The sequence below is a fragment of the Mus pahari genome, chromosome 1 (genome assembly GCF_900095145.1).
Source record: "Mus pahari chromosome 1, PAHARI_EIJ_v1.1, whole genome shotgun sequence".
NCBI lineage: Eukaryota > Metazoa > Chordata > Mammalia > Rodentia > Muridae > Mus > Mus pahari.
Genome location: NC_034590.1, coordinates 89,203,058 through 89,228,325, shown reverse-complemented (window position 1 = coordinate 89,228,325; position 25,268 = coordinate 89,203,058). Strand labels below are relative to the sequence as shown.

At 42.8% G+C, this 25,268-nt stretch overlaps 2 protein-coding genes across 3 annotated transcripts in view; both read right to left on the bottom strand.

Annotated features, from left to right (window-relative positions):
• Positions 1-9,589, bottom strand: part of Acsm2b (acyl-CoA synthetase medium chain family member 2B) — a 54,392-nt gene extending 44,803 nt beyond the window's left edge. Inside the window, exon 1 of one of the 2 annotated variants that reach the window (XM_029540755.1) lies at positions 9,455-9,589. In XM_029540755.1, coding sequence (XP_029396615.1) covers positions 9,455-9,482 — 28 coding nt within the window. In that variant the 5' untranslated portion in view covers positions 9,483-9,589. The remainder of the gene's footprint in view (positions 1-9,454) is intronic. The other variant, XM_029540750.1, reaches the window with a different exon arrangement.
• Positions 9,590-16,493: 6,904 nt separating this feature from the next.
• Positions 16,494-25,268, bottom strand: part of Acsm5 (acyl-CoA synthetase medium chain family member 5) — a 19,913-nt gene continuing 11,138 nt past the window's right edge. Inside the window, exons 7-14 of the mRNA XM_021200429.2 lie at positions 24,442-24,521; positions 22,937-23,060; positions 22,088-22,168; positions 21,865-21,966; positions 19,437-19,564; positions 19,259-19,358; positions 17,428-17,547; positions 16,494-17,142 (exon numbers count right to left, since the gene is read on the bottom strand). Of these exons, the coding sequence (XP_021056088.1) occupies positions 17,059-17,142; positions 17,428-17,547; positions 19,259-19,358; positions 19,437-19,564; positions 21,865-21,966; positions 22,088-22,168; positions 22,937-23,060; positions 24,442-24,521 (819 nt within the window). The 3' untranslated portion in view covers positions 16,494-17,058. The remainder of the gene's footprint in view (positions 17,143-17,427; positions 17,548-19,258; positions 19,359-19,436; positions 19,565-21,864; positions 21,967-22,087; positions 22,169-22,936; positions 23,061-24,441; positions 24,522-25,268) is intronic.

Sequence of the window (25,268 nt, the reverse complement as noted above, 5' to 3'; positions counted from 1 at the left end):
GTCTCAACTCATGTGGTTTTCTTTTTTAAGTTAATATATTTAGTTTTCAAATCTTCATGTGTGCGTGTGTGTGTGTGTGTGTGTGTGTGTGTGTGTGTGCGCGCGCGTGCACAGGCATGCACATGTATAACATATAAAATGTACTTTGACCATGTTCCCATTATCCTTTTATCACAAAACTCTTTCCCCCTAATATGTCCCCTTCCTACTTTTATATTTAATCTTATGACGTGGTGGGGAGTTATTTACTTGGACAAAGTGACTTAACAGTGGCTACATCACTGAAGACTGTGACTCTGCCTACTTCAGTAACCGTCAACTGCCAACAGTTCCTCAGGAGGGGAGGCCTTGTGAACCTCTCCATCACCCACAAGGGGATGCTGATACATCCAGTGTGGTGAAGAGGCCCACCACTGTTGTGAGTTCATGGTGTGTCTGGAAGACAATCTTTCAGACCCAACCTGCTCCATCTTCAAGCTTCCAACCCACTCAACCTCCCTTCACCCCACTTTCTTCAATGATCCCTGAGCCATGGAAGGAGAAAAAAAAATCTGTGGGCATAAAAGTAAAGATTTACAAGACAACTTGACACCATCTCCATTTAGAAAAACAGCTAATACATTCTTCCTCTAGAGACCACGAACTCTCCAGCCATGGAATTTTGGCCAGGTTTATGCTACCTGGCATGAATTCCCTTGGGTGGAATGAGCCTCAAATCCAACCAAAAAGTGGTTGATAATCCTCATCATGGTCATGCCATTATTTTACCAGTGGGCATGTCTTGCCTGGATGATTAATGTTGTGTGTAGGATGATTTTCCTCCCCTACATGCTGACTAGCTCCCAGCACTATGAAAACTAGCCTCGTAAGGATGAAGTCCCCAGCTCAGTGTTGGATTTCCCTATGACTTGTAACTACAATATGTCATGTCTTCCACAAGAGGGCCATATCCTCTATTTTGAAGGGTAACTAAGAACAATACCAACAGTCTGTCCTGTTTGGGGGACTCCAAGGCCTACCTGACCAACCACTCATTTGGTAACCCATGCCTGGTGCTGGGATTTTCATTTAATAGCTCATGACTTCTGGGACGACCAGTGTAGGATTGGCTTCTGCACCAGCTCCTACCTCCTTGTTTCTGGCAAACTACTCTCACCATTCCCAGCCCTTCCCCCTACTCCCCCATCATATTCCTAGTTGTCAGCCTCCTTACAACATTACAATAGAAGTTTCCCATGAAGCTCTGAGGATCTAAAATTAGATTGTCTAGGTTTGAATCCAAATGCCCTGCTCCTGTGCTAGATGCACACAGAGAAGTGATTTTATTCCTTCTGGACTTCAGTATTCTCGTCTAGAAAGAGGGGTAACTCTAGCACATCTCTAGAAATGAGTACATTTAACTCAACGGCACCTATCAAACATCTAGCCATAAAGATGTTGAGAATGACACTTGTGTGGTACATTTCATGACTCCTGGGCATGCACTCAGGGGTGGAACATGTGTCTAGCATTTGTGAGATCCTGGGTTTGATCCTTGGCATAGCAAAATAAACAAAGAAGCAAGCAAACAATTCAGAACAGTCAAACTCAGTAGCTTCTGGAGAGGTGAGATATTTAAATTTTGATTGAAGTTAAAGTAGTCCTTCTTTAAAATTTAATTACTCAAGTTCATGTTATTTACTTCTCTAAATCACAAATAAACAAAAAATACAAAATACATTAATCGCTGTAAACAACTGATGAATTGAAGGCAGTGCAGTTTGGAATAGATTTGGAAGGGACATCTTGAATCTAATCCAAACCCCAGTACAGACTCAGGGTCTGAGGATCACTCCTGATGATCCCATGCCTGGGGAAGGTTGGAGGGGGCACAGTCCAGGGAACAGTAGTCAAAATCATACGCATTCATGTAAGCACACACACAATTATTTGTCTTCTTAGAATAAAATAAAATAAAATAAAAAGATAGGTCAATGGTTCTTGGACCTGTGGATCCTTGTTATGGGAGAAACTGTCCGTACATAGGATGCTGATTCAAAGCATATAGTGTCTTCTGGGAACCCTGCTCCTGCCTTCCAGGCTGCTGCCAACTAGTTGGGGCTGTGTCTATAGTTTCAAAAGGTCATTCCATCTCTCTTTCCAACCAGCTGCTTTTTGATGGTGGGAAACATTGTAAGACCAGTGGATTCCATGATTGCAGGCCCACTGTCACACTTCTCTTGGTGTCAAATGAGTTCCTTGGTTAGAAGAAATAGCATGGTGGTTAATAAAGCATTCTGCAAATCCATGTTCTGGCATTACGTTCAGGAAAGGCAAATTAATAACTAGAATAAGTATCTATTTCAGTAAGTAAGACAAAGTGTTGTCTTTTCCACAGAGGAAGTAGTCCAGTGTAGTAAACCTGCCACTAGGTTGCTGGTTAGTTAGCCCAGGGAATGGTGCCATATCTGGTGCTAGGTGTGGGTCTCTTCTGTTAGCAAATTTGGCATTCAGAAGCTTTAGCCAGGTAAGCCTGGGTGAGTGGAAGTCCATGTTGTCAAGGCTATGCTTAATCTTCGTCTCTGCCACCATGGCCACTTTGTTCATGGGCTCATTGGGCAATGACAGGAATGGCTGGGGAATGGGGCTGACTGTCCACAGAACGGGCCATCCTATCTACTTGATTATTGAACTCCTCAGCTGAAGTCACTTTTAATGAGCGTTTACATGGGATACAAGCATTTTCACATCCTTCATTCATTTGGAGAGATCTATCTACATTCTTTTTCCCCAGATGTCTTTCTCACCAAATTTTTTTTTAAAGGAAATGAAATTACAAAATTTGCATGTAAATGAATCAGTTTACAATGATCAACAAACAATCATTCTGGGTGAGGTTATCCAGACCCAAGAAGACAAATGCCACATTTTCTCTTGGTTCTGTATCAGTTTTGAATCTCCAGATGTATTTGCTTAATTGGTAAAAACAATATAGGTAAGGAAACTAGTAAGGGTTCATGGAGGGAGATTTTCATAGTAAGGGAGAGAAGATGCAGTGATATCAAGAGAGGAAGAGAATAAAGGAACAGGAAGGGTTAAATTGGATAGGGGAATGTGGGGGGTGGGATAGAGGATGGAATACAGAGCAGGATAACTAACACTGAAGACCTTAGTACTATACATACTTCCTAAAATATACATATATATATAACAGGTTAGCAGTGGCCCTATGAGAAACCACTGGCTAGAAAATAAAAAGCCCATTTCCAGAAATAGGCTCCTCTTTTGGCTTGTTGGCCAGGGGGGGTCTCATCGATGTGCCAACTTTATAGGCTATTGGCATTGTTCTTTGTTACCTTCCAGAACTTGATTGTAAGTACGTACCCTAAAGCCACAGGTTCTTGTGGCTATGACTCAACACCACATGTCATAGAGCATGGAGAAATCAAGCTAGTACTGATCTTGAAGCTTCGTCCTCACCAAGAAAAATAACCACTACCTTTGTCATCTGTTAACCCCATGAGCTACAATAATGATTGGCCTTGCAAAACCTCCCCACTGGTGCAACAGAGCATAAACGTCAAGGGAGTAACCAACCACTTTGTGATAGGATTTAAGACCTGCTATACAAGATGGAATCTATACCTGCCACTACTATGGGGTCAAGAACCCATGGCTAGACATGTCATAGGGCCTAGGGAGAATCTACTACTATTATTCTGCTAATGGAACATAGCATTGAATTTACTTCTAATGATTGATCTCTGTACCTGTTGATTGGTGCATCTGCTAACCCTCAGAGAAACTGCTTTTGCAGTAGACGGTGTGGTGAACATAGACACCCAACTATTCAAGGTGCAGAGAAAAAGAGATGGTGGAGTACTTATTCCCAAATGGGGCACCTATCCTACACTCCTTCCTTTGGAGGCTCAGGGATCTTCACAAAAGACGGTAAAAGATGGTAAGAGCCAGAGCTATGGATGACAAGGAAACTGTTTTTCAGATACAACAGGGCAGCTGCACATATGAACACACAATAGTTGGGACAGCATGAAGCAGACTTGGGTAAGATTCAAGCTAGACTCAACATGGAGTGGAGGTGGAGGTGGAGGTGGGAATGGGAGGAAGGTGGGCATGAAGTTCCACCCTTAGCTGAGGAGCTACTGGAAACTGAAAGCTGATGAGGGATGAGAGTCAGTTCTCCTCATGGGCATGGTCACTCTGCAGGTTGATATAGCACTCCAGTGAATAGCACACCCACAGCTATATGGACCACAGAAATCAGACCTCATGGGCACAATGTTGGGTGGGCAGAAAGAAGGGTGGATCTCTGAGGAATCTGGAGACGGAAGTAGATGTGACCAAATGCATTGTCTGAAATTCTTAGATAACTTACACAATAAAAATGAATTAATTAAACCAATGGTGGCACATTCCTGTAGTTCCAGCACTCATAAGCTTTATATAGGAGGCTCTAGAATACAAAGCCAGGCCAGGCTACATAGAAAGACAAAAGAAAAATACATTTCTTTAATAAATATGGTATTTTACATTGCTTTAGGATTTTATTTTGTAAAGGTGCATTTGAAAAAATTTCCAATGTATGCAAAGACCCAACATATAAATTAAATTAATTTTAGTTTAATTATTAAATTAATTTTAAAATTAATTTATTATTTAATTTATATTAAATTATTGAATTATTCATGAATGTGAAGCAATGGCTGGATTCAGCTCTGGGAGATAACAGTTGTATGGATTTCAATAACCCATAGGCCTATTAGTCCATAAAGTAGGATGTTATCATGTCTGCTCACATGAGGACAGAGGTTGAAGCCCTGGGAATTATGTGGGTGTGACTGGCTCTACCTGAATGTGAAGGGTTCCCAGCAGTAATCTGCTCACCTCTGCCTCCCCATGAGGCCTTTAAAACAGCCTGCTTCATTGTCTCTTTATCTTTGTCCATGCTTCTATCAATCCCAGCTTACTAGAGACATCTCTCCCTGTCCCCTCTCTCATGGGTGTATCTGCATGCATGTATTCATGCTTTGTACATTTGTGGGTACATATGCATGACTGGGGGTGTATGTATGTATTTGTATGAGGTTATGCATGCACACAGTGGGAAGCAGGGGTTGCATATGTATATGGAGGCCTGGATTTCATGCCAGAAACCATCCCCCATTGTTCTTTCATCTTTTTCATGGAGACAGGATCACACCACAGTCAAACCCCAGAGCTGATGTCTGCTCTCTTTAGTCAGCTTGCTCTGGAGAGCTCCAATCTCTGCCTTCCAGGGTTGTGCTACCATACTCACGGAGTATTGACACGCATCTCTGGGGATCTGAGCTCTGGTCCTCATGCTTATACAGCAAACACTTTAACTGGTAGACCATCTCCTAAACTTCAATGGAGACTTCTTATACAAACTGCTATCACCTAAGTTCCCTAGGCCTGTCAGTCACTGTGGCATTTATCACAGTCATATCTTTATTGCTATTGCTCCATGATAAATAATATCAGCCTATTCACTAAACTAAACTTTGGTAAGCAGTATTATGGATTGAATTTTTTTGTTGTTAAAATACTAGTTCCTAGAACCTTAGAATGTGGCTAGTGGATTTGGAAGTGGGGCCTTTGTTGCTCTCTTTCTTGTGGTCTTACTTCTTGTTATTGGGGTTGAATTCAGGGCCTTACACATGCTAGGCAAATGCTCTACCATTGGTTGCATCTCCAACCCCTTCTTTTTACTGACTTATTTTGAGACAGGGTTTCATCAAGTCACCCAGACTGACTTTGCTTTTACTCTGTGGATCAGGAAGTCCCAGGAGCTTGCAACCCCCAACCCCTTAGTTAAAGTCAAAATCTTTAAAGAAGTAATAAAACATTGTGTCCTTTCCCCGGCCTTGAGTAGGTTATACAAACCTTGAGTGCTTGCCACGATGGTTTAAGACCTAGCTGGAGATGTCTGGCCTCACTGCATTTGCAATTTCCTACAGGAGCTTTGAGGAATTGACTGCCCACTGAATTTGCTTTGCAACTCAATGAAGCTGAAACAAAGGGGCTCTCCCTATATTAACACAGTGCTGAATATTAAATTTTTTGAGCCACCTTGATCAGAACCTTTGCCTTAGCTTCATCCTTACTTCACACCCGTCCTTTTTCATTTCCAGCCCACCTTTCAGGTAGAACCAGTTCTCCATTGCCATGGGACAGCTACAGGTGACACCCGAATGAGGGGACTGAAAACAGGGGACCCACTGAGAAACTCTGTCTTGGGTGAAGCTCCACAAAAAAACAGAACAAAAGCAACAGTGCCCTGCATGGTAAGCAATGGACAGCATTAATGCTAGTGCTAGTTATAAAGTTTATTTTTTGTTGGCTGTTGTTTCAGGAGGCATATTAAGAGGATACAGCTAGGCTGAACAGGTATTGACTGGATGGCAAATTCACCTAGGGATGACAGCACAATTGGGACAGGGGAATTCTATATAGGCATTTGTCCACAGCCAATAGCTGCATCAGGTGAGAGGAGCAGGACTGAAAAAACAGATGTTAGAAAACTTAGCACAAGTAGATTTATGTTGCGAATGGTTCCCAGAAGTAGGAATGGTAAAGATACAAATGACATGAGAGAATAAGGTTTCAAAAAAACAGTTGTTCCCTGTCCGGGAACGCCTTAGCAAAAGAAAAAGAAAGCTATTTCAGAGTTCTCCTAGGAACAGGAGGAAATAGAGAGATGTTCAGCCTCCTCTCTAGCTCCTACTGGAGATAGCCTTATTTCAGGTCATATTTAGGTCCCTTTGGGACATCAAGTTCTCTTCTCTGTCTATTGTCTGTCCTTGGTACACCAATCTGTCCACATGTGTCAATTTATGTCTGTTTTTGTTTCATTGTTTGAATGATTGTTGTTCTGTATTTCATGTTGAAAAGAAAAAAAAAAATGGTTAAAGCTTTCTCCGCTGGTTATCTGCCCCTTGATTTAGTTTCACTTATTTAAAAGGCAGTCTCAATTGGCCTTTGGAGCCCACCACCTGTGTTTAAGAGTCTACCATAACTAGACAAGCCCTGCCAGAAGCTGATTGTAAAAACTGTTTTTAAAGGGGCCAACAGTTTTTCAACATCTATTGCGAAGTAAGCTGGTAGCTGATTTTTCCTAGAAAACTCTCTACAATTGTGTTTATTGGGTTCAGCAAATGACAAGGTGCTTTTTCTCTTGAAATTGTAGCTAGAAAAGATAAGAAAATTTTGTTTGGTCTAAAGATATATGTGTGGCCACTCATTCCATGTTTGTTTCTGATTGGTTTTATCTGTGTAAATATTCTCTGCATGTCTTGGTTATAGGTTATTGGCTAATGAGTTATTGGATATGATTAAAAATTTGTAACATTGGTAACAAAAATTTAGCTTAAAACTGGTAACTCAGGGTTAGAGTCATTTTAAACAATAACACGTGGCATGAGCCAAACCAGGAAAACAGGTCTATAAAGATACTTCTAAATTGGGATAATATTATGTAATTCTTATCCTAAAAATTAGACTAGGATTTACAACAGTGTCTCTTTGAAGTATTGGTGGCTGCACCATCATACGTTCATGTGCAAGAACTGGCAGCCAAAAAAACTTTGTAGCATGAGTGTTATTCACTTGGTGGTTTTTAGAGAGACTAGATTGTTTGTTAGAGGTTGAGTTTTGTTTTCCAAAATTATAGTTACACTCTAAAATTACAAAAAATAAAAAAAAAACTTAAAAATTATAGTTAAACTGCCAGTGTTTCATTGGCTACAGTTTGCACTTTGATCACAGGCTCAGGATTTTTAACTCACACATATTTGTAATTAAGAAAAATCAAGCAAGTAGAGATGAAAACAGCTGTAATACAGTATAGGCTTGCTGACCCTTTTACACAAGCTTTATTGGATGCAGTGGTAGAAGCAAATTTAACACCCCAATATTGGAAAGGAGATCTCATTGAGAATTTACATTCATCTTTGTACAGAAATTGGACCCTCATACAATCAGGGTCTGCCTATAGCTGCTGTCTTGCAGGGGACTGTAGTACAAACACTGCTTTCATAGCACTGAGGTGATAAGAAATGTTTTAAGTATGGGGGCATAAACCATTTTAAGAAAGACTGTCAAAAAGAAGGAAAGAAAGAAAGAAAGAAAGAAAGAAAGAAAGAAAGAAAGAAAGAAAGAAAGAAAGAAAGAAAGAAAGAAAGAAAGACAGGCAGGCAAGAGAATCACTCCCCTGGAATCTGTCCTCTCTCCAAAAAGGGTAATAATCATTGAGCCAGGCCTCAAGAAACGCTTACATTTGAGTTACTGCAAAGCTCAGAACAGCCTCATCCGAGGCTTGGGTGGCATTCCTTTTGTCTTGGCAATCCTGACTAGCCCCTATAGAGGCCTTTATTGTCTTACTTGTTCCTTGGGGAGGAGGAGTCAGCCTCAGACTCCAAGGCAGCCACAACAGACAGCTTTTGGAGCCATGAAGCTGTTGCCAACAATCCATTCCTGAACTTATCAGAGCAACCCCAAGAAGTGCAAGATGGGACCTCAGTTCTACCACCCACGCAGTACTGACCCCAGAAATAGGGATTCAGACACTGCCTACAGGACATTTTGGGCCCTTGCCTCCAAGGACCTGGGGATTACTTTTAGGCTGAAGTAACATTATTATAAAAGGATTACAGATCTATCCAGTTGTTATAGATAAGGATTATGAGGGAAAAATAAAAATTATAACTGCTTCCCCCCATGGCATTATAACTAGACCTGCTAACAAAAAAATTGCTCAACTTGTTTTAGTTCCCTTACATATGCTACCTTCCATCTTTGTTAAGAGTCTTCTCTCAGTAGGCATTCCAGGAGGATTAGCATTAACCAGCTGGCAAGGCACACAAGTTTGACCACCGAGTCAGCCATTCCTGTTGATCTTAGAACATGATAAGGGGATGTTTTAACCAGTCTCTGCAGATGTTTAACTCTTAGGTGGGTTGAACGATGCATCTGTTGGACGTATTTTAGTTCTTTTTGTAGGGTAGAATCTCCTTCCCTTCTGAGTTTAGCAAGTCCCCTCTGGGATCCTAGAGAACTGGTCTACCTTGCCAGTCTTTCAGAGTGTACTGCCGATCAGGTCCTGAGGTTTTGGACTTTACTGCTACAGGCAGAAGGTTAACACTCTGGGCTGCCTGCTTGGCAGTTGGTTAGGTTTGTCACCTGATTCCCTTTAGCCACAACATCTTATGTCTTTCTCTGCAGATGTCAACAGCCCATTTTGTCTGTATACTGCTCCGTGCAGTGGCAAAAGCATACCCACTGTCAGTGTAAATGTTGATAGATTTCGCCTTTGCCATTCGTAGAGCTTGTATCAAAGCTACAAGTTTGGCTTTCTGGGCCGACGTCCCTTCAGGGAGGCTGCTGGCCTAGATCACTTGCTTTCTGTCCACCACTGCTGCCCCTGCCTTCCGCTTACCTTTAACCAAGAAGTTACTGTCATCCATGTACCAGCTCAGACTCCCAGGCCAAGGCTGATCCTTCAGATCATTTCAGGTCTTCTGCCAGAATGTCAGTACAGTGAGAAGTCATCAATCTCAGGCAGTAGGGTATCTATCGGGATTGAGGATAACACGGGGAGCAAAGGTCACTCATTCAGTCAACAAAAGGCTCTGATAATGTGTCATACGAGTGTTTGTCATCCATCGGTCAGGGGGCAGTCAGGTAATACTTTTGAGAGCATGGGGTGCCACTACAGTTATTTGCTGCCCCAGAGTGAGCTTATCAGCATCCTTGACAAGTAGAGCTATGGCAGCAATAGCTTTCAAGCAAGAAGGCCACCCACTGGCAACAGGGTCTAACTTTTTGGATAGGTAAGCCATTGGCCTCCTTTTTTTTTTTTTTTTTTTTTTTTTTTTTTTTTTTTTTTAAAAAAAAAAAAAGGTTTTCTGGTGATCTGGAGTCCACACAAACACCTCTCCTTCCTTGGTTAGGGGTACAACAGGGCAGCTAAGGTCGCAAACCCAGGTATCCAAAACCTGCAGAAGCCAGTGGTGTCCAAGAATTTTCTTACTTGCCTTGGTGTAGTTGGAGTGGGGATCTGAGTTACAGTCCTTTTTCTGGCTTCTCAAATAAGTAACTTCAGTCTGACACAGCTGAGTCTTTTTAGCTGAGGCTCAGTACCCCATCTCACCTAATTCTGTTAAGCACATTGGTCTTCTGTTGCCTCTCTCTCTCTTTCTACCAGTGCTGCCAAGATTCTAGTCAAATTTGTCTCTTGACTACAATTCCTCCTGTTCTTTCTTCTGCCTCCCATCTCTCTCTCTCTCTCTCTCTCTCTCTCTCTCTCTCTCTCTCTCTCTCTCTCTCTTTCTTCTCTTCCTCAGTCTCCCACTTATGAAACACTTTCTCTGCCTCCTTAACCAAATCCTGCAACCCTTCTAGCTGCTATAACTTTTTCTCTTACCAAAGAAAATGGCACGTTTTGTCAAAATTTGACAATTGAGAGTAAAGGGCACTGAGATTCAGCTTCAGAGCACCAACTTAAACCAAACAACCAAGAACATCGATAGTCAACTTGGACAGAGGAAACAAAACAAGGCATGAAGGGAGATGAAACCTGTTCCTCAGTCTCAAGTCCCTCAGGAATGGGAGTTCTCGCTTTTTGTCAGCAGCCATCACACCGTCAAGCCTCAATTCCATCATCTATACTCACAACCACAGAAAAGCAAAATTGAACGCCATGTCTTGGTATACCCCAGGGAAGCCTGGAAGTACTTGTGATGCCCAGGCTTGTCCATTTAAGGTAAAATTACAGATTGCTATACTTTTCCTGCTTTTCAAACAAAGTAAAGCTCCACTTTTGCACAAACTGAGAAATACCTTACTTTCATTCCTAGTCTGAATATGGACTTCACTGTTTTAAATAAGGGCCATATCTATAATGAATACAGAACTTCAATTCACATGGCATTTCTAACATCCCATTCACATCCCACTCAGTCAGTAATGGTTAACTTAGTAAGGTTTCTTCACAGAAAGGTACTAATGACTGACAAAATTGCAAACTTTTAACAAAGTGCTGTAATTACCAGAAAAGCCCTTGCACTGATTTGCAGTGGTTATTAATAAAAGTAGAAGAAACTGAAACTGGAGGACAAGTCTGCAAGGGAACACTTCACTGTCCTACTGGACATATAATATAATAGGATAGAATGAATTACAGTACCCGGCAGGCTGACATCAGTCTTCTCAAATTCAGTTCAAAGTAGTAAAAATGCAGATGAAACATGCTCTAAAAGGTTGTAGCTTCAAGAAGTCTTATATTTACCCAAAGAGGACTCTGAGAGCTTTTATTTGGGTCTACCTAACATCTAGAAAACCTCCATGCGATTTCATTGTTTCCAGAATGAAAGTCCAAACTGCATTTCTGAGAGAAATGGAGGGACAGGAAAAGTTGGGGTTTGCTATTTAGGTTACTATCACATTAGTAGCAGATAAAACATATTTATCATCTTCCACCTACTATGACAACTACACATAGTAGGGCATCCATGAAAAATGCAAAAAACAAAACAAACAAACAAAAAACCCTAAAGAATAAATATCTACTCCCACTGTCCATTTCCTCTCACTACTACCAAACCTAAAAGGAAGCCACTCTCAAAGACCTGTTTTTCAGGTTACTTTGAATGCAGGCTGTGTTTAACCATAAGTTAAGTACCCGGCATAGAAGTAGAACTTGTCTTAAAACTGAGTTGAAGCCTGCATGGTTATTCTGGGGACAATTTAATATTGCTATTTTCAGAGCACTAACACACACAAAGTGAATCCGAGAGAGTTCTGTGTATTGATTCATATTACATATTACTTGCATGACCACCATAGCACCTCTTTACATCTCAAAACCACCAGAGTTTTGAAAATTGTTTTGAAAACTAAAATCTGGGCATAATCTAATAATCAGAAATTACACACTATCACTATGGAAACCAGGTGTGTGGTTCAGTGTGGCTGCAAAAATGGAAGCCTGAAGATCTGGCTTGCAAGCCAGATAAAGGTTTTAGACAATTGTAGGAACCTGTCAATACTGTTTAAGTAAAAATACTCAGTACAGCAGGAAATGGAACAAAAAAATAAATAAATAAAAATAAGAAAGCATTCTATAACCAAATAAACGTCTGTTATTTCCTTTCCCTCTCCTCAGTAGTAAAGAGAACCTGTAAAAGCTGCTGACAGTCACTCCATGTGGATGGTGAGAGTACATCAGAGACTCCACCAACCCTGTCAGGCTAGCAGGATTTTCTGAAAATGGAGGGTGATTAGTTTTCCAGTTATAAAAATCAACAGAGGAAAATGGCCAGTACTGTAGGGGTTAAAGGTTGGGCAGCTGCACTCTGTGTACCCGCAGGGGGTCCACCTCCCACTTGCTGCTCAGCTGCCACCTTGTACAACCAGGAGCTGCTGGTGGCACAGTGGTGCCACACAGGGCCCAGCCTCATCCCAAGGAGAAAAAGAAGGAGGGGCAGTGAAGGGCCGAGCCCTCCTCCTGCCTCCTCCTGCCTGCTTGCTGCAGCCCCTCGCTCCGCCAAAGAATTTGAGAAGCTGCTGGTCCCTTTAAGAGCAGCGTTTACAATCAGCTCCCAACAGGGCTTCTCCAGTCACACTAAACTCCCTATTATAGGGCAGTGCTCCAAAGACCAATTGATACTTATCTTTTTTTTTTTTTCTCTTCCATGGGTCACAGTGCGATTTTGGTCCTAACTTCAGTCCAATGGTTAAGAGTCAAACTAGAGGGGTTGTCACAGTCTGTCTCATCGTCTTAGTCATGTACACAGAGACAGACAGAACACACACACACAAAGACTACAAATCCAGGGCCTGCTTCCTGCGGGGGGGGGGGGGGACTTCCGACACTGAGGCCAGGACCTGCCTCCTGCCAGACATTGGCCCCGAACAGATGGCCAAGTGGGCACAAAAATCTCTCCTCTCCAGGAGGGATTTCAGGTTCCAACTCAGCACCCAGATTGGAAATCTCCAGGTGTCCCTGAAGTTCCTTCAGGCCTCCTGGGACGTCTCCCTGGGTGGCAGCTGGCTATCCCTGGACGTGTCTGTCGATAACCCTCCCTTCTGTCCTGGACAAGGAGTTCATTGCTCTCATGAGCACAGACGACTGCAAACCAAAAATACCAAATTCACACACAGCCAGCAGACAAAGACAGATTCTTACCTCCAAGAAGGATCTCTGAGAATTGGGGTGGCCGCAAAGTCCAGGATGATCCCCCAACTGAAAGACCCCCATACCGGGGAGACCCTCGCTCAAGTCCTGGGATGAGCCAATGCCCCAATAACTCATTCCAAAGAGAAACCATTCTTGATGCAAAATGCATAAGGTTTAATCCAATATCAGTATGCTGAGGCCGAGCTCATAACCTGCACAGGGGCAGAGGAGTTCGACCACGCAGTTGCAGTTAGGGTTTTTTGTTTTGTTTTGTTGTTTTGGTTTTTTTTGTTTGTTTGTTTGTTTTTTGGAAAAAAACACACAGAAAGGGGAAACTGAGTAAACATAGTAAAAGTGGGGATTATGTATTACAGCTCATCCCTTATGGAAGGGTTACAGGCTTATCATTGGTAAACATTCTTAGTCCCTTACACAATGAGTCAGGTGCCAGGGTAGGTCAATGAGCCAGTTTTAGTGGTCACTGGTATCTCAGGCTGAAGGTGAAAGAACAAAGAATTCTATGCTGAACTTTGTTTCTAGGGGTTTCTTAAAGAAAACACATTGAGTTGGGGGTCTTATAGTTGCCTGGCCACTCTTTATTCTAACTGGGATTATGGAAAACAAGTAAATTTTGTGGCCGTATCCATCTCATCTTTAAAAAAAAACAAAAACAAAAAAAGGGGGAATTGCGCCCTTCCCCTAGCCTTGAGTAGTCTAAACAAACCTTGAGTGCTTGCCACAATGGTTTTAAGAACTAGCTGGAGTTGTCTGGCCTCACTGCATTTGCAATTTCCCACAGAAGCTTGGAGAAATTGACTGCCTGCCTGCTGAGCTTGCTTTGCAACTCAATGAAGCTGAAACAAAGGATGGGTCTGTGGGCTCTCCCAATATAAACACAGAGCTGAATATTAAACTTTGAAGATCAGAACCTTTGTCTTGGCTTCATCCTTCTCTCATACCCTGTCCTTTATCATTTCCAGCCCCCCTTTCAGGTAGACCTAGTTCTTCATGGCTGCTGGAAGGCTACAAGCCATGAGCATCCAAATGCCCTTGTGTAGCAGGAAGTGACAAGTGTCCTTAAACAAGGAGGAGGTTGAGAAGTAAGTATATATGTATCCTTTGCTGGTATGGGAGAAGAGCCTAGAGGCACAGGACAAAAGAAACACTTGAGCTGACTTACCAGCACTTTGATGTTACAGTTATCCCTGAAACCGAGGAAACAGATCTTTGCTGTTGGAGCCAACCCATCCTGGGAATTGCCTGTAGTAGCCTTAGCAGACTCCTGCAGGTTGACTTTGCTTGCTATCATTTCACAGGCTCCAACTCTGAGCAGGTACTCAATAAATACATATTAACCAGTGAGGAGAAATGCTGGGATTTGGGTAGAGGTCACAGGCATTGCTTTGTGTCTCCACTAGCTTCTCCCTTTTGTGGTTAGTCTCATCCATCCAGAGCTACACCTTCTAGATTCAGGGTCTAGAAAAGCATGGCTTCTTGATACTGCCCCCTGGGATATTTACTACTCAAGGACTGAGGAACAATTTGTGAACAGAGAGTTAGACATGAGGCATGGAAGTGATTTTGGAAGATTGTTTCTTTTAGGGAGCTGTTATGTGAATATAGCTTCTTCACAGCAACTTCACACACACACACACACACACACACACACAAACACACAGAGGAGTGCCTATATCCATGGATGTGCACGTGCATGTCAGGGCCAGAGGTCAATGTTCCTGTTTTCCATTATTGTTCATCACCTTAACTTTTGGGGCGTCTCAGCACCTGACCAAGACAGATGCAGACACTACTCACGGCTAACCATTAGACTGAGGCTGGAGACCCCAGTGGAAGAGACAGGGAAGGACTGAAGGCACTGAAGGGGATCGCTACTGTGGAGCCCCAGCTTTAACACTCCCCAAAACCTGTTCCCCAGATCATTAGAAATGTGACTAGTAAAGAGTCTTTGTTCTCAAAGACCGGCAGGGAGCCTTCTGTCCCTCTGCCTACAGCTAGCTAGGAAATTATCAGCAATTGCCCCAGCCAGGCACCCATCTCTCCATGTTTGGGACCAGGAATGTGCACCAAAAGATAACTTATGACCCCTTTGCCAATAAATGAAACCAGGTGGGGACCAGGAATGTGCACCAAAAGATAGCGTATGACCCCTTTGCCAATTAATGAAGCCAAGTGTTACCTTCCCATCCCCTGTGGAATGTTTACTAAAGATAACTCCTCTGAAGAAGAGCTGTAATTCTCTTGTGATCCTACCAAGGCTAGCTCCACCCAGAGAAAAAGTTGTAATTCACTTCTACCCCTCCCCCCCCCCCACCTCCTGTAGTTTTACCTTCAAAAACCCACTACTGTTAGGACAAAGGGTTGAACTCTTCAGCTCTTGTGTGAGTTAGGAGTTCGGCCTCCGCTAGACGATTGAATAAACCTCGTGCGATTTTGCATCAAGAACAGTTTCCTGTGAGATTTTTGGGGTGCCGTTTCATTTCGGGACCTGGGCGAGGTCTTCCTTTTGTTTCGGGGGCCTTACACAACCATATAGGAAGAACAACAATATCAAGTAACCAGACCCCTCAGAGCTCCCAGGGACTAGACCACCAACCAAAGAGTATAAATAGGTGGGTCCATGGCTCCTGTTACATATGTAGCAGAGGACTGCCTCATCTGGCATCAATGGGAGGGAGGTGCTTGGTCCTATGGAGGCTTGTTGCCCCAGCAAAGGGGAATGCTAGAGTAGTGAGGCAAGAGTGGATGGGTGGGTGGGGAGCACCCTCTTAGAGGCAAAGGGAAGAGGGAATGGGAGGGGTGCGTGTGGAGGGGAGACCAGGAAGCAGGACAGCATTTGAAATGTAAATAAATAAAATAACCAATAAAAAAATGGGGCTTCTCAATGAGCACATAGCTTACTGATTGGCTAGGCTGGCTAGCCACCAAGCTCTCAGGATCTTCTTGTCTTCCTCTCCCGCTAAGGTTGAGGTTACAGATGTGCATAACCACAGATGGCTTTTACATAGCTATCAGGGATCTGAAAACTGGGTGTTCATGCTTACCCAGGAGGTACTTTATGATTAGTACCACCTCCCAGGCCCAGAAGAAAAGATTGCCCTCAAAATAACTTGCTCATTAAATTAGATGTTTCTACTTCTTAAGAAAACCTGGGAGATGGCAAGTGTCTAAGGAATGGGAGCAGTCACTTCACTAGTATTTCCTCACAGCAGCTTTCCAGTGTAGCTTAAGTTCCCCCTCCCCCACCCAGGATGCAGGCTATGGCTAAGTTCTTCAATCATTACATTAGTTGACTGATTTAATTATTTCTCTATTGCTTTGGCAGTTGTGTGTGTTTTCAGTTTTAAACACTATCTCACTGAATATGTTTGTATCTCAAATATTTTCTGCATTTTGAATCTTTTCTTTATAGCGGAGTCCCAAAAGTGTGATTTCTAAATGGAAGGGTATGATCAATGTGAGGACCCAGATGCTGTTGCCAAATGACTTCATCCAAAGGGTCACCTTCATTCCCACTGGTGTACTGAGACCAAGGATGCCCTGAGGCTGTGCTAATTGGTCTGTCCCAGGAACAACAGAGTTCTCTTAGTAAAAGCAATGCTGAGGATGTCTTCAGAGAGGGAAGTTAAGCTGTAGGGCATTTGCTGGACTGGGCAGTGTCTGTGAGCTCTGAACCAGGGATGCTCTTACATTTTCCAGCATTATCCCAAAACGCCCATTTGGAAGATGACCATCTTTGATGCCTATACTTTGAAGGGATAGTACTCCAAGGAGGAGCTGGCCTGCCCCACTTCCTTCTCCTTCAGAACCTTCAGTGCATCACAGCATCTCTCTTGGGTTGCATTTCATCTCCCCCACTCTTGGTTTCTCAATTTACTCCTTAGGATCTTTCCAGAAACCGTCTTTGGCAGTTCTGAAATAAAAGCCACCTGGAGACCAAACAAACACATACAATCACACTTAGAAAAACAATCATTTCTCAGAGGGACTGTTGTCTTGACTTGATACTTCTACTACTTCTTTGAAAAGCTCCCACAATTTAGGGTTTTCCCCATGTCAAAACAGTTAAAACTGTTAGTGTTTGGAGCAAATAAGGTTGAAGTATCAACTGGCGTATGTGCATCTTCAGGGCAGAGACTGGCCCAGGAGGCCAGGCCAGGGAGCAGGGATCCATCTGGTCCCCCAGCTTATGTCTTAGGACCCTGGGTGTTTACCTTCCTGGGGTACTTATATGGAGCAGTCACTGTCTTCACATGCTCCTGGAGTTCCCTGGTCAGGGCTTCTGGGTCATGAGATGCATAGGCTGGAGAAAGGACTATAAACGCCTTCACCACCTGCAGTGAGAGAACCGCAGAAGTGATTTGGTTATGATGTTTTTCTCCTCAAGCTAGCCTTGTGCTTTTATGCCTACTTAAACGTAAACATGAGGGTGCTACTAGATCCTCAAGCACAGACAGTGACATAAACAACACTCTTTTTCCTGCTTCCTGCCTGTTCATACTGAAGTACTGAAGCATTGGCTTTTATGTAGTCATTCTGGAGCCTCATCTTCCGTGCCATACTTACAATTAGAAGTCAACACTGATTCCCATAAGATGCAAAGACACTGGAGGAAGTACCTTCCCAATGACAATAGCTGTTTACTTCCTGGCTTTTCTGCAGGAGGATAGAGGAGGGGGGGCTGTTCCTGTGGAACTGAAAAAAATACAGCCCCATTCAAGGGCCCCTGGTCTTTGGAGAGTGCTGCATGTAAGTTTCCCATCAGCAAACATGGTGCTATATAATTTCTGTTTCAGTCATGCCAAGGGGCGTTCTGTGCCATGGCTCTGTCTGCCCAGGTTTCTCCTGGATTTTGCCTCCTGATAAAGAGGGAACAACTGTTCAGAACACAATTCCTAGGCTGTTGAGATGGATCAGAGGGTAAATGTGTTTGAGGCTGAGCCTGACGACCTGAGCTCATTATATGGATCCTACATGATTTTACTCTTGCAAGTTATCCTCTGACCTCTACACAACACATGTGCTGTATTTATTCTCTCTCTCTCTCTCTCTCTCTCTCTCTCTCTCTCTCTCTCTCTCTCTCACACACACACACACAAATCAGTGCATTTCAAAAATACCTAGTCTCCTAATAATGTCACCCATAAAGTCTCACCAACCTGACTGTCTCAACATGAACCAAACAAGGACAATACCAATAGACATGCCAGTGTAGACAGGGGAAAATCAACACTCCACAAAGAATTATAGGTAACTGGGGAATGAGGTGCATGGGAGAAATAATCTTCCCTAAGGAAGAGCACACCCATGGGTTATCCAACACCAAACAGTCAGTCCTCAAAACATATATACAATTAATAGCACTATACAGACCGAGCAGGTTATACTTAGGAATATATATATATAACGTATGTACATATATACATGTAATAACAATGATAGAAGAGGTCATGAATTTGAAAGGGGGCAAGAGGGGGTATATGGGAGAGTTAGAGGAAGGGAAAAGAAAGGAAAAATGTTGTCATTATATTATAACCTCAAAATAAAGTAAAAAATACTTTCTGATAGCAATGGAAGATCTTAAAAGGCCACTTGGTTGCAGGTCTACACCAACACTAAACTCTGCATATTTCCCAAACTTTTGCTAACTTTTTCTTTGCATACTTCCCAAAGGTGTGAGCTCACTATCATTTTGTGTTCAGACAAATCTGGCTTTTAAGAAGAGCTATCTCATTCTATGATTACCGTTAAACATTTATTGAGCACCTATTATGTGCCAGACTGTGTTCAGACTGTGTTTGGATTGCTGGGATTTTCTGCTGTCCAAGTAAAACTAATTTCCTACCTTGTCTTTCTAGAGTGTACTTACAATTCTAAAGGAGGTTAATCAGAAGGAATGTGTGACTGAAGATGGAATTTCAGCTTTGTGGTTTTGGGGGTGCAGGCTTAGACCAAAGGAGGGATCTACCATTCCGCATTCACCTTGTTCCTTTGGGTGCTAATAAGTGGGAAACAATGAGGTTCTGTTCTTGCCCGAAGGCTTACCTCTCCCCGGATGGGGTCTGGGCTGCTGACCACAGCAGACTCCAGGACAGCGGGATGCTCTGCAAGTGCACTCTCTACTTCAACAGGCCCGATCCGGTAGCTGGAAGAGACAAACAAACTTCTTCACCTGGCTTCCCTTCCCCCATGGGTGCTCAAGGAGAGGAAGAGCTAACCTGACCTTGAAGAGTTGATGACATCATCATTTCTCCCCAAGAACCAAAAGTAGCCATCCTCGTCCATATGTGCTCGGTCCCCAGTGATGTAAAAGTCTCCTTGCTCTGATGCTGCTGTCTTTTCGGGATTGTCCTAGAAGACGAGGGAAGTCCATGGAGGATCACTTGGGAGCAACCACCGAGGCCAGTCCCTGACTGGGGAACACACCAGGGGTCAGCCACCCTTCAACAGGTACTCTGTTTGTTCTCAAGGGTTAAGCTCTCCAGAATTTCCTAAAGCACAGGAGGCTGCAGTCCTGTAGACTTATTACTTCCCTCCTTTCTTTTCATTAAATGAGAGCGGCCAGGTGAAATGTAGAGCACCCACTCGTGAGCATCCTTAGGAGAGGTGAATGCAGGAGGGTGCACACAAGGGCAACTGGTGCTAGGTAAGCAAGAACACTGAGACTAGAAAACAGAAAGTAAGTGGCTTGAAACCCCAGTGAGAGTCAAGAAAACAGTCAAGATATGATTCTAAGATTACTTGTGTGTGTGTGTGTGTGTGCGTGCACATGTGCATTGGTGAGTGTGTGTGTGTGTACACATGCACATGTGCGTTGGTGTGTGTGTGTGTGTGTGTGTGAATGTGAACAAATGCCATTAGTGGAGGTCAGAAACAGTTTCGGGTGTCAGTCCTTCCTGACTTTGTTCTAGATGGGTCTTTTGTTGTTTATTTACACTGCATGCACCAGACTAGCTGGCCCATGAGCATCCAGGGATTCTCTTGTCCCCATCTCCTCTTAGGAACTGGGATTTCAGACACTCGTGCTACTGTGTGGAGCTTTAGGTAGGTTCTGAGGACTCAAACTCAGGTCCTCAAGCTTTACTCACAAAGCTAACTCTGCAGCCCAATTCCAAAAATTCTATATAAAAAAATGTTACTATTTAATAGAAAGAAAAACTTCCTAATGCATACCAAAAAAAATGGCTGACTGGCAAATAAATTATCCTGAGTCTAAGATACAAAAAAAATGGATTTTTTTATGATTCCATGTATAGATTTTAAAAAGAAAACAAAATTACTATATAGTAATGGCAATTTACCAGTTGCTTCTGAGGTAAAGAGGATTGAATGTAAAGGATCTCATGGAGCAGTGAAAGGTTAGGGCAGTGTTCATGTCTTAACGTCAGAGGTGACCACATAGGGACAGACATTTTCAGAAGTCACTGGACTGTACACTTGCCATAGGTGCATGTTGTTTTTAAACAAGTAAACTTTATCTAAATTCGAAAATACATTTGAGAAAAAGCTAGACAATTAATGAATATCTTAAATGTGGATCTTAGCAATAGTCTATAAGGTAGAGGCCTGGAGCTCTTACTAGTTTACAGAACATGAAAGCAGATATAAACAAATGGAAAGAACGAGTAGGGTCCGGTGGGGCGGAGAGTGTAGGGCCCGGTGGGGCGGAGAGTGTAGGGTCCGGTGGGGCGGAGAGTGCTTGCTTTCAAGTCTGACCATCTGGGCTCGATTCACAAACCCACATGGTAAAAGCAGAGAACTGACTTCCCTAAGCTGTCCTTTGACCTCCCCACACATGTTCTGGCACATGCATGTACCCCCCTCCCACACACACAATTAATTAGTGTAAGAAAATTAGAAAGAATGAGTGGAAAGTCAGCCTCTTCTGGGTTGATTTATATAGACAATGCAAAATACAACAAATTACTAACACAGGTTTTCCCGGGTCTTGACAAGTTGATTGTAAAATGCACATTCAGTCAGCTGAGTATATGAGCTATGTGGTATCTCTGTGATAAGTAGCTCTTAATCCTTGGATGCTCTTTTGAATTATAAAGGGGCCTGACCCTCATCACTCCAAAATTTAGTTGATTTGGTTTAAGTGGTGTGTAGGCCTCAGGAATAGTTGAAGCAACCAGGGTGTTTCAAATACACATCCAGGTTTGAGAGTTTTACAGAAAAGAATATGACAAGATTCCAGCCAAAGTACGTCTAGAGGATAGATAATTACTAATTTATTTTGGAACCTTGAACTGAAATCCAAAGATACAAGTTCAACCCTCAAACCAAAAGAAACATCTTGAAAACTTGTTCTGACATCACCTTATAGCTGGCTCTTTGGTAAAAACCTTTGCTTTCTTGAACTTAACATTTCCTATCTGTTTTAATCACGATGAAACTGCCATGTGTTTGTGTTCTCAACACATTCTTGTCTAAGGGTAGGACATTGCATATAAGTTATGTGACACTGGATAAGCCATTCCACTTTTGTACCTTCCTTATTAGCAGCAGTGTCCCTGATCAGTAACATTAGCAACCAACTTAATGCAGTTACTACAAGGGTTGCACCATGGATAGTTACAAAGAATGCTTCTCAGGGTTTGGCATGCAGTGATTTCTGTGACTCCTCACGGCTGTCCCCTCCAGCTTACCAGATAGCAGTTGAAGAAACAGAAGGGTCTGGTAGGCTTGATTCGGACAGCAATATTTCCCTCTTTTCCTGGAGGCAGGACATTGCCCTCCTCATCTACAATCTGAAAGAGGGGTCATAGCATGGCATCTGAGCATCCTTTATACAGTGACAGTACCCAAGAGCCCACCCTGTATCCCCCAGAACATAGATTGCTCTGTGCACTGTCAGCAGAGGCTGCCTACCTGCACATCGTAAGGTGGGCTTGCTTTCCCCATAGATCCAGACTTGATGGTCGAGTCTCTTGAGTTGCCACAGATGACGACCTGGAGAGAAACCAGTGTCAACCAAAGGGAGGCTCATCCTCTTGTTTCCTGGTCCACGCTTGCTTTCACCTGCCATCTGGTTCTCCTTCATCCTCTTTCTTCTTCTGTCTTTCTTTCCCTCACGTTCATACCCTTTCTTTCCTTTCCCTTAATTTTTTTTTTATCGTCTTTTCCATGGCCAACAATCCTTCACGAGGCACCCGTGCTGTTCATGGGTGGAGACCTAAATTGTGTCATTTAGCTCAAAGATTCACTCACGTCTGCATCTTGCCAAGATGGCTATAGGGTTCCGTTGCTTAAGATTTTACTAAAAATGACATCGTGGGCTATTCTGGGGTGACAGCTTCCTTGAGCAATTATGAATTGCTCTTATGACTCTTAGGAATTATGAATCTTTATTGTCAACTGGATTGAATTTAGAATCCTCTAGAGGGCACTGTGTCTCTGTGAAAGGGAGACCAGTCTGAACATGGGTGTGATGATAGACCTCTTGGTTTCTGCCAGATAGTTTGTCATAGCTACAAAAAGAGTAATCATGGACAACATGAGTAAAGCTGCTTTGCAGGGCCACGGTGTATGGGAAGTTACCTGTGACTCCCTTAAAACCAAAAGGAGGTATGGCTAATAGCATTCCCTCACCCGATTTAGTGCCCTAGAGTCAGGGCAGTTTTTGACAGGTGTCAGGGCGAGGCAAGGAACTGCTTCAGGTCAGTGATCCTCTATGATGGGCTGAGGGCTCTGATGATGTGGCCTGAGACACCAACTCACTGTTTCTGATTGTCCGTAGCCTTCATGGAGCTCCAGGCCTGTCTGGCTCTTCCACTTGTCCCTCACATCAGGGTTGAGGGCCTCTCCACCCGTCAAACAGTGCCTCAGGCATTGGAACTTGTACCTTTCTCAAGCAGGGAGACAAGGCCATCTATGTCATGAACATTCCTACCTACCATCATCCCCAGCATTGTTAGAGGTCCGGAGCCCTGCAGTCACTAGAAGGTAAGCTCCCTTCTGTCCCATAGTCAGCTCCAAGTGATCCAACCTCTTTCTGCAGCTATGGCCCACAGTGGCAAGTCAATCCTATCCAAATTTGGGTACAATCAGATTCATATGCTAGGTCTGGGCACAACAATGGATTGTCCAAATTAATCTACCTAAAAATAAACTGACTGATAAAATCCATAGAGGCAATGATCTGATTGAAAGTAATAAATCAATAAAAATTTTTAATAGATAAAAATAGCCTTCTAAGAATTCCCCAATTGTGAAGACTGGGTATATAATTTCCAGAGATATTAAATAAATAGAAACCTGTCTGTCAGTTCAAAAATTACACAAAATATAAACACAGTTTGGATTATTTTCTTCTCCTAGTTGTATTGCACTGATTCAATTACTTAGTATTACTAAGCAGCATCTAATGGGTCTTAAAGAATTACCCAGGGACCACTTCCAGATAAAATAACAGTGTGGAAATATTTACAAGAAAGTAACAAATGGGATGGATTCTTATATTCAGAGGAATATATTTAAAATCATGCAAGTATTCCCTTCTTTGTAGTATTTAATGGCCAGAGAGTATGATTAAGGAAGACATTACCTTGGGAGAGGATAGATGTGGGAGACATGGTTGGGATCAGTAAGTTACTGAAAGATGGGAGTGGGGAGGGGTTCACCCAATATCCCTGCAAATAGTCCAGCCCAACTAGTGGATGTTGTTGGTATTTACCCAGGATAAGAGTCATCCACAGTGTTGTCAGCTTCATTTCAGTATCCCAAGGCAGATTCCTAGGAATGGCTGGCTTGGGTTAATTTGGGTTGGGAGATGGAGTGAGTGAGCTTGTTAGTCTAAGCAAATGAAAAATCCTTAGCTATCAACCCTATTCTATAGATGGTTAGTGGAACTCCAACAATCTCTGTGACACAAGTCACAGAAAATGTGAAGGAACTAGCCTGGGAGTGTGGTATATGGTGGTGACACAGTTTACCTCAAGTGTTAAAATTCTGGATTGCCTTAACTCTTTTCAGTTTTCTCTGGGTATGAATTCTGAGGATCCATAAAATTATGTTTAAAAGCTTAATGTAAGATATGTGGGAGTGTGTATGAAACACAACAGACAGGGACAAAGAGAGACACATGAAGATGTAGAAAGAGACAGAGGTAAAGCAACTCCCAGGAAGACAAATACTAAGAAACAGGAAGAAGAGTTGGACTGAAAGGTGGATGTCCACGTGAGTCCTCATATGAGGACACTGTAAGTGCCAAGCAGAGGCTGTACCTTGTCAGATCCTCTTGTACAAGCAGCCGGAAGAGGGTTGGGACACAGCACATGGTGGTTATTGGGAACCTGCAGAGAGTCTAAACAAAACAAGAGGAGGACAGTTTTCTCAGAGACACTCAGGTGAAATGGAATGAGTGAAATGGATCTCCACAGTCTTACTGACAAAACAGAGTAGAAAACCATGCACGACATCTGTATGTCAAATAACCTCCATGATCCACCTTCTAGCATTTGTTCCATTATGGGGTCTCCTCTTACACTGCTCCAAGATTGGTCCTTGGGACCAATAGCATCCTGTTGGCATGATGGGAGTCACTTGAGTCATTAGATTATAAAAAGAGGACAGCTTCTGTCTTAAATGTTCTTGCCTCTCTCCCTCTCTTGAGTGACTCATCCTGGAGAAGACAAGGTACTAGGTTGTGAATACATTCTAGCTGTCCTCAACAGACAGTGAGGAAATGATGCCTCTGACCAGTATTCAGTGGATAATCAATGAAAACTACAAATCAGAATTTAAACAACACAAGCATAAGATCCCCAGTTTGGTCCCTAGAACCCAAACCAAGAGAAAGAGGCAGGCGTGGTAGTGTATGTAGAGACAGGTAGATCCCTGAGACTCACTGGCCAGCAGTGACAGCACAAAAGACAGTCTCCAGGCCAAAAACAAGGCAGGTAACACCTGAAGAATAACATTTGAAGAGAACCACTGAACTCCATACCTCCATACACAAATGTACATGTATACATTCAGACCCACACCCACACCCATGTATATATATATATATATATATATATATATATATATATATATATATATATATATA